This window comes from Pinus tabuliformis, chromosome 4_1, assembly GCF_031772625.1.
Source record: "Pinus tabuliformis cultivar Carrire ecotype Pingquan chromosome 4_1, CPIR1, whole genome shotgun sequence".
Classification (NCBI taxonomy): Eukaryota; Viridiplantae; Streptophyta; class Pinopsida; order Pinales; family Pinaceae; genus Pinus; species Pinus tabuliformis.
In genome coordinates, this window is record NC_142303.1 from 595364199 (window position 1) to 595374169 (window position 9971).

A 9971-nucleotide genomic window follows, 5' to 3' on the forward strand; every position below is an offset into this window, starting at 1 on the left:
ATGTTTAGGTCTAAAACCTGCTTGCCCTTTAGCACGCTTATCTCTTTCTTTTGCCCACTGGCTAATTTTGTTTTCTCGCATGCTTCCAAAATCAACAAAGCAACAAAAGACTTCTTCCTTTTTCTCCCAAACTTTTTCAATGATGTGCCTTAAAGTTATACACTGATCCACTGTGGAAGGTTTATGTCTAAAACTTGCTTGCCCTTTAGCACGCTTATCTCTTTCTTCTGCCCACTGGCTAATTTTGTTTTCTAGCATGCTTCCAAATAGCTTTGCAAATAAATTTGTTTTCTATCACGCTTATCTCTTTCTTTTGCCCATTGGCTAATTTTGTTTTCTAGCATGCTTCCAAATAGCTTTGCAAATAAATTTGTTTTCTATCACGCTTATCTATAAACACGTTTTTAATATAATAAGAAGTGAACTTAAATTGAAAATATGGATAAAATCTATAATTCATGAAAATAAAAATAACAGAAAAAATAAAAGGCATAAAGTTAAATAAAAAAGAAATAAAACATTGTAATTAATAAAAATGAAAGTTACTAAACAACCCACAATAAAACCAATCACCTTACAAATAAATAACAAAAAATAATAATAAAAAATAACAAAAAACAATTATCATCAAACTATGGATAAATAGCATAATTTTTTACTCAGAAACAAATTAATACACAATGAAAGCAAAACTGAATACTTAATACCATACCTGTATGCTATCTACTCACTTTTTTTAATATACGGAAAACAATTTCAATAAAACAACAATAACATTATCAAAGGAAAATAACTTTTATTTTATAATATTATTCAAAATTTAATATTTACAAATATATTATATATTATTATATTATTTATAATTTCCACTCTGAATTGTCATATCATGCCCTCATCAACCACTCATTTGATCTTTCGAAAAATAAATAAAATTACCTATAACCAAATTTGATTTGATGGCTCACCTTCTTTGACTGTCTTTAAAAATTTGTTCTCATCTCATCCTAAAGAAGAAACTCTTACACGGCTTATTGATATTGATATCATACATTGAAGGGATATTCCTTGAGCTCAAAGACAATATGTCACTCTGGTGAGAGTCACTTGAAAGTCAACGGATATCACTCAATATCCAGTAATATTAAAAAGTTAAAAGTGGAGTAGTTTATTGATTTTAAATTCGTGTTTAAATTTTTGGAGGTATTACTTATATGTAGTGTAGAAGGATACAAGCAATATATTAATGTAAGTTTTATCACCAATTTCGGCCTCTAGAATTTTGGTGTTTAGAATCGATTTGCAAGCAGTGTCACTGGTTGTATAATTTGATTAAGAAATGAAATAGTTTTAGTAGTCAAAATTTCGTAATATAAAATTAAAATTGTAATTTTTATTATTTAAATTTAAGATTCTAAAAATCATCATATTTGAAGTTAAATTTTTGAATTTTTTTTATCAAATTTCAATTAAGAAAAAATCAAATTTGTCTAAATCTCTAGCAAGTATTTTGAGAAAAAAAATTTGGTAGTAAGTGTTTGAATCATGTTTTTGATGGTGGAAATAGATTGGACACCATCAAAAACCCTTGGACACCCAAAATCTTAAGGTGTTGTCTGCGGAAGCCACAAATTAGTTTGCATCACAGATTTGATGCTCGAGTATTTTTTTTTTCTTCAAAAAATCACAACGCTGTAGCCTTTTAATTGTTTTTTTGACGGTGGAAATGGATTAAACACCATCAAGAACCTCTTGGACACCTAAACCCTGAAGTTTGGCAGCGTTAACCTATATTTTCAAAAATTTCTGTCAAATTTTGTCATAATCTTGCAGATATTTCTATTATTTTCCTGGCTAATTAGAATGCTGGAGTGTTTTAATTGTTTTTTTATGGTGGAAATGGATTCAGGGATTCAGCGCCATCAAGCACTTGTGGGATACTCAAACCCTGAAGTTTGACGACTATAACCTATATTTTCAAAAAAAATTACGAGATTTTGTCATAATCTTACCAAAATTTCTATTATTTTCCAGCTAATTTGTAAAATTTTTAGACTATATTAAATCTTTAAGCTTAACCACTAATTTCAATTTACAGAAAATTCTATTAAATTTTATTAAGCCAAAATTTCCATAATTGCCTGTGTTTGAATACTACCAGAATTTCCATGATTTTCTGAGCGAATTTGATGATTACTAATTAGACTATGACAAAAAGGCTTTCCTCTATTAATTACACACGTTTGGTATATAATTTGTGCTACACGCTTCGTATACGATTGAAAATCGTTAAAGTTGCACTCAGATTCAATGAACCTGAACGAAATGGATCAAAATTAAAACAGTTAGCCATGCAAGAAATAACTCCACAATCAGTGAAACAATCATGAAGTGGGCGTTTAAGTACACTCTCCTCCCTGTTATGATTGTTGGAAGGGATCAACAGCAACTATCTGAGCAAACAGCAATGGAAGAGGATCTCTCATCTTCATTCACTGGTATTGTTGGAGATGGATCAGTTGATCTCCGTGGACGCTCTGTTAGGAGAGCTCATACTGGCCGATGGAAAGCATCACTCTTCATAATTGGTATCAATTCATTCCAGTTCTATTCTCTGCAAATTCAATTGTCTTTATATGTAGCTGTTGTGTTTGGTCAATATGTTTTACCCTCGTCTTCTTCACAGGAGTGGAGACAGCAGAAAGGCTAGCCTATGCAGGCATTCTTTCAAACATGGTAACTTACCTTACAGATGTTCTGAATGAAAGCACTGCTACTGCTGCAAAGAATGTGAACGCCTGGTCAGGTGTGGCGTCCATGCTTCCTTTCGTTGGAGCTTTTGTAGCAGATACATATTTTGGTCGATATCGGACCATTGCTGCGTCTTCTGTCATCTATTTGCTGGTTAGTATTTCCTTTTCTTTCAAAGTGCTTCTATATACATATCCCCAGGGATTTGAGTGGCCTTCCTTCTGCGTAGCTATTAGGTTTGAGAGGTAACCTTTTGGCCAAAACAATCCAGGATTTTCAGCCAATCTCTTTCCTTTGAAACCCATGTTAAACAGCTAAGGTAGACCGCAGCTGAAGGTTAGTAATATCTTTTTTCTTTTGCTTTTTTTCTGAAGTGTTTTAAGAAACATACCATGAGGGGTTTGAGTGGACTTCCTTCTCCGTAGGTGCTAGGGTTGCGAGGTAATTATTTAGTTTAAACAATTTAGCACTTGCACAATCCCTCATCCCTGTAAAAGCCATGCTATACAGCTTGGGCATACATCAAGTAGACGCTGGTAAGTTATTTTTTCTGCCTTTTCCATTTTGAAAATGTTTCAAGAAAAGAGGCTTTTGAGTGGACTTCCTTCTACTCAGATGCCAGGTTTGAGAGATAAGGCCAAAACAATCCAGATTTTGCTCTCAATTTCAATGTCCCTTAGAAATTCATGCTATACAGCCAGGACAGACCGCAGCTAAAATGGAACATTAATGGACAGCTTAACAGTGAGAGAACCTCACATTGCCGGCATGGAACCTTATCTGATTGCTCCAGGATTGAGTAAGTCAGGAACAGCCCGCTGAAACCAACATGGACTTTACTTTGCACGAATCGATCTGGAAGGAAAAACCCTTTGTTGGCGCCAGCGTTGATCACTACCTTATCGGGTTTGACCTTTCAGGATCTGGCACCCCATTGGCATTTTTTCTAATGTTCTAACATCAAGGAATTGATAATTCTGTATCTGTACTATTGCTTGCCCAATGAATTCGTGCCATTTTGTATGGATACAGGAAGGTTTTGCTATTTAGTCAGGCGAATTAAACCCCTATTTGGAAGGATGGGGTTAGGGTTTGAAAATAGTTGTTCTTTTATGTTTTAACCTCGTGAATGGAGTCCGAATAACAAACACTGCATCAAATGGGTTTTTACAGGGTTTAATTTTGGTCACTTTATCGGCCTCTGTGAGGAGTTTGCATCGCTCTGGGATTTTCTTCTTCTCAATCTACTTGGTTGCTTTGGGGCAAGGAGGCCACAAACCCTGTCTACAAGCATTTGGTGCAGATCAATTTGAAGACGGCGATCCGGTAGAGAAAAAGTATAAGAGTTCATTCTTCAACTATTGGTATTGGGGTATTTGCTTTGGTACTCTTCTAGGAGTCACTGTACTCTTGTATATTCAGGACAATGTTGGATGGGGTCTGGGATTTGGCATTCCCGCCGTGACAATGGCGATGGCACTGTTTACCTTCTTGTGTGGGACAAGATTTTACCGACATAAACTGCCCGTTGGTAGTCCTCTCACTCGAATTGTCCATGTCTTTGTTGCAACGTTTCATAAGTGGAATGTTTCTCCTCCTCCTCAAGAAGAAATGAAAGTAGCTGCCGCTGCAGAAAGAGAAGGCTTGAAGTTTGGGTCAAGAAGACAGTATTTGCCTACTGATCAGTTTAAGTAAGTTCTCACTTCACATCTAGTTATATTACATTTACTAGGACAAACAAATGGAAAATAATTGCCACTGCAATTGCCTACTGCTACAAATTAAATTTATTGGAGTCACAATTGCTTTGCCATGTGACATGGTAATTACTGAAGCTCTTGGTTGTTGAAATAATCATATTGTGGGGAGGGGGATAGGCTGTGCTAACAATTTAGTTTTTATCGATATAGTAGAGGATATCTGTACTTCCTGATCACGGCTAAGGTGCAATGAGTCCCCAAGTCCTATTTCGTGTTTCATTTCAGTCTTGTTACTGTTGCTTCAGATGGGTGTACTCTGTTCTTTTCAGTTTTAGATGAACTGAGAGATTTGTGATGGACATCCTCATTCTTGAGTTTCAGGTTTCTTGACAAAGCCACAGTTGAAGATGAATTAGACTACGAATGCAAAACAACCCATAATTGGCGACTATGCACAGTCCAAGACGTTGAAGAGGTGAAAGCTATTCTTGGGCTGTCACCGATCTGGGTGTCATGTTTGACATTTGGGATTGTCTTTTCACAATCTGCAACCTTTTTCACAAAACAGGGCGCCACAATGGATAGAAAGATTGGAAAACATTTTGAGATCCCTCCTGCAAGCTTACAGAGTTTTATTGACCTGTCTATTATTCTACTGTTGCCTGTATATGACCGCATCTTTGTTCCGATTGCAAGAAACTTGACAGGGAATGAACGAGGTATAACTCTTCTGCAGAGGATAGGCACTGGCCTGTTTATCTCCTCTCTGTCAATGATCGTTGCTGCATTGACAGAGATTAGAAGAATCAAGGCAGCAAAGGATAGTGGACTCATAGATATGCCCAAGGCAACAATTCCATTGAGCATTTCCCTGCTGCTTCCACAATATATATTATTTGGCATAGCTGATGTATTTACGATGGTAGGAATGCAGGAGTACTTTTATGATCAGATGCCAGACTCTATGAAATCCCTGGGTATAGCTGTGTATTTGAGTGTTTTAGGAATTGGTAGTTTCCTGAGTAGCATACTTATTTCAGTTATTGAGAAGCTTAGTTGCAGAAATAAGGGGGGTTGTTGGTTTGCAAACAACCTGAACAAAGCACATTTAGACTATTTTTATTGGTTTCTAGCATCTCTGAGTGCAATCAACCTTTGTATGTACATGCTTTTAGCCAACCGCTATAAGTATAAATATGCCCAAAACAACATTTTCGATCAGGACGAATCCTGCAAGGAAAGAACACTCCTCGCTTCATGAGCATATGTCGAGATATTGGAAGAGAATGGTTAAGATTTTTTATCTATACATAGTGGCATGGCGCTATTATGCAAGAAATTGCAAAGGCATGCAGAATATTATAGCCTGATTATTTTGATAAAATAAAAAAAAATTCATATGATGAATGATGCTTTGTTTCTAAATCCATCAGTTATAAATGATGCACATTTATCTTAGAAATCTCCATACTGTGATTTCAGATTAATTTACCCTACATACAATCGTCGAAGCTGCTTGCGAAACACAATTTCTCTCCACAATACATTGAGATTAAAATTAAGAAGAATTCCATTAAACATCATGAGAATTGCAACTTCCCTTTACAGTTGTATGCGTTAAAATAGCACCTAAAGGTCTCAATGGAGAAAATTGAAGGAAGGAATCTTTCAGTGACCACAGTGAACAATTGATATTCAATCCCGGATCATATGAGCTGAAGTTGACAGTTACCCACCATTCCATCCATTTCATTCGGCAATAAGAGAACAGCTTCAATATAAAAATCAACAATAGCCTCACCTAAAGACCCTACCGTTCCTCCTCGGAACCGCTCTTCTCACTCAACACTCAAGGACTAACCAGTGTTAACTAACATTCAAACCACAACGATGCTGGTTGACTTTTTAAGAAATATATTTTTAAGATGAACATTGATGTGAAAAACATATCTAATTTTTATAGAATGTATTTTTAAATTTTATAAGGTCTTAAACCCATGAATTTGTCGACGAAATTGCATCTCCCGCAATCCAGAATTGCACGAAGAGTCGCAGAAAAGGGAAGAAAATTGCCCGATGGGAAGGCGTTTTAATCAATTGTCAGGCCGCGCAGTCGGAAATCAGGACTCCCCATTGCGGTGCTCTAAGAAGATCTGATTTTAATGGTTCAAACGTAACTCTCTGAGTATTAGGTATCCACAAAAATCTGAAAAATGTATTGAATTGATTAGGGATTCTCGCAGGCCGCTTAGAAATCTGCCGAAAAGTGATTCCGGCCATGTCTCTATATTGAAAATTGGGCAATTGCGATGAAGAAGGGGGACCTACTGAGGTTCCTGCTCCCAGATGGTTCCGCTACAATTCCCCTGCGACACAGGTGATCCTGATTGCACTGGTGTGCTTATGCTGCCCGGGCATGTTCAACGTCCTTTCCGGAATGGGGGGAGGTGGGCAGGAAGACGAGCAGGCCGCGAACGACGCCAACACTGCCTGCCCTGTATACGACGTTTGCAGTGTTCGGGATATTGGGCGGCGGGATTTACAACCTCCTCGGCTCCCATGTAACCCTCTTCGTAGGGCGCTCCACTTATATCCTCTATGCCGGTTCGTTTCTCTATTACAATCACTACCAGAATGAGACATTTGCTGTCATTGCAGGAGGGATTCTAGGAGTGGGAGCAGGATTGCTACGGGCTGGGCAGGGATCGATTATGACCTCGTGTCCGACCGAGGATAAGAAGGGCAGGTACATTTCTCTTGTTCTGGTGTATATTCAATTTGGGAGGAGTCATAGGCGGTTTCATTCCCTTTATATTGAATTATAACAGCACGGCCAGGTCTGTAAGCGATGGAACCTATATAGCCTTCATGTGCTTCATGGCCTTTGGGACTATTATGACATTGACTCTGCTTCCACCCAGCAAAAGTGGTTAGGGACGATGGTAGCAGGGCTACTGTGGTTAAGTACTCTAATGTGAACACCGAGGCCATGGAGATTCTTAAGCGATTCTCAAACCGAAAGATACTGCTGCTCTTCCCTGTTGCATGGGCCAGCAACTTCTTTTACACTTATCAATTCAATAACGTCAATGGAAAGATCTTCACAGTGAGAACCAGAGGATTCAACAATGTGTTTTACTGGGGCGCACAGATGCTAGTGTCTGTGGCAATTGGGTACGTTCTCGATTTCAGCTTCCAAAACAGGAAGAAAAGGGGTTTTCTGGGCGTGGCCATCGTTGCAATACTGGGGACAGCAATCTGGGGAGGGGGCTCGCAAATCAACTGAGATATACCAGGGATAAGCAATCTGGGGAGGGGGCTTTAAAGTAGTTAATAAAGGTTTTGATGAAGAGAAAAGAGGTGATATTATACTAAGAAGGCACCCTTTGCAAGGACATTAACCTTTATGACAAGTGCACCTTATTTGGGGTGTTTGTTACAATAGCACCAATACTATTAGAACCAGATGAACCCACCTGAAACTATTGCATTAACTTTCTAGAAGTAAATGTATGATTTGTTAAATTATCATGAACTTTAGAATAATCTATTATCTGACAACACAATTTACTTCCAAACACTTCTTGCACTATTATGTATAATTATGAAACCCATCTCCAAGTATCCCAGGTCAAACTAGTTCACCCCTTGAAATGCCCTAGCATGTTGCTAAATTGGAATGACAAGCTAATTTGAGATGGAATTGATTTAACCCATTGGTTCAAGTTAGTTCCATTCTAAATTGGTCCCACTCTTCCTAGACACACCCCTGCAATATTTAGCGGCAAGGTATTAAAAAGAAAAGAAAAGGAAAAAATGTGTCTCTTCCTCCCAAACCCCGAGTTTTCATTATATATGATGACCCCACTATACTTGCGTGATAGATCTGTCATTTATAATTTGTGAGAATGATATTGCAAAACAATGGTGAAGAAGTTGAATTAGACTGAGATTAACACTTATTTGACATTTTTTTTAGGTAATTTTGGTGGATTTGCCATCTAAATTTATGGTCTACATATAATTTATAATAATCTTGAAGCATACTTGAGGTTGGGTTATACTTACGCCAATTCAAAGGTATGTTAAGAATATTTCAAATTGTAGTTGTATTTTTCATAAAATTGTTGATTTTATTTTTGCAAGAGAGTTTTTTGCATTTATAGATTTGTTTTCTTTGTAGTGAGACATTATTTATCATGCCCCTTAAGAATGTGAAAGACCCTGCATGGATCCATTGCAAAGAGGTTGACGAGAAAAAATATCGTGAGTATTATAAGAAGGAAATGATTATGGCCACGGGGGTGGGGGAATTCATAGAGTAAAAGAACATTTGGCTAGCATACAAGGGTAAGTCACACCATGCCTTGATTTTGACTAAGGTATTAGATAGGAAATGGCCAAGAAAAAAGAGATTGAAGCTAAGATAGGGAGTAGCAAAAAGATTGCATCCATAGGATACCTTAGTTGTGAAGGCTTCTCAACTCTTTTTTTAAGTTTTCCCTTTAGATATATTTTTCCAATTCATGAAAATGCTACACTATAGTGGAAGAAGATTAATGGTATTTTTGCGCTTGCCACCATCCCTACCTCTAGCACTTAGTTCGTCCTTGATAACCATTAAAAGAAGTGGCAGGAGGAATAAATGTTTGAATACATGGTTAGATGGTGTTATGACACACACATCCATTTTAATGCTCTAAAGGCCTTCAAATTGTTGAAGAATCAAGGGCTAGTATGTATATTAGGATTCTTCTTGACTTGATAACAATTTGTGAAGCACTTTTACAATTATCTTAGCTGGATCTTCTTCTTATTATTAGAGTGTGTGTTTCATCAAACTGCTACCAAAAACATAAAGACAAGAACACAAATGTTGGCTCTCTGCCAGGGCCAAAACCTCTCTCTTAGAGAGGAAAACCCTTTGGTAAGTTTCTTTTATTGAAGCTTCTTTATTGATCAATGCCAAACCCTAGACCCTTGACTAGGGTGTCCTCCAAGCACAAGTCAAGTCCTTCCTCCTTTCTACACTTTGTTCTCTGACACTTAGTCTTCCTTCTTTTGGCCCTTTGCTCCCTATCACTTTGAACTTCTTCTTCGTTCCTTGTCTAGAGATAGACCTTGCTTATGTCAGCTTTTAGATGAATTGTTCCTTCTTCAATTCTTGGTGATGTCCTTTGCTTATGGAGACACCCATTTTCTTGCTCCAACGAAATACTTCTTGAGATATGTATGCAAACTAATATGACTGTACAACAACCCTAAATTCTCGCATGTGTGATAGGTTAGCTTGTAGTTTAGGCTCTTTTTATCTTCGCTTGAGAGAGGGACTACTTTGCTTGAGTAAGAGGCCTTGTAGGCCTAAGATCTAGCCCAAACAAAGATGGATACTTGACTGTTATGTTATTGTTGTTATACCTGCATATGGTCCTCCTTTTTCTTCGCACGTGTGACTGTTTCTAGCCCTAGAAACAATCCAAAACTTTGCTCTTCTTCGCTTCTTCTTTGCTGCTCTTGGAGACC

At 37.5% G+C, this 9971-nt stretch overlaps 1 protein-coding gene and 1 pseudogene across 1 annotated transcript; both read left to right on the forward strand.

The window, feature by feature from the left end:
• The first annotated feature begins 2252 nt into the window (after positions 1–2252).
• Positions 2253–5851, forward strand: LOC149177385 (protein NRT1/ PTR FAMILY 5.10-like). The gene is made up of 4 exons (XM_089420115.1): positions 2253–2585; positions 2684–2901; positions 3922–4439; positions 4830–5851. The coding sequence occupies exons 1-4, from the start codon at positions 2384–2386 to the stop codon at positions 5707–5709; spliced, it is 1818 nt and encodes a 605-aa protein (XP_089276241.1). The 5' UTR covers positions 2253–2383; the 3' UTR covers positions 5710–5851.
• Positions 5852–6524: 673 nt separating this feature from the next.
• Positions 6525–7890, forward strand: LOC149177386 (UNC93-like protein 1 pseudogene; annotated as a pseudogene).
• Positions 7891–9971: the final 2081 nt, after the last annotated feature.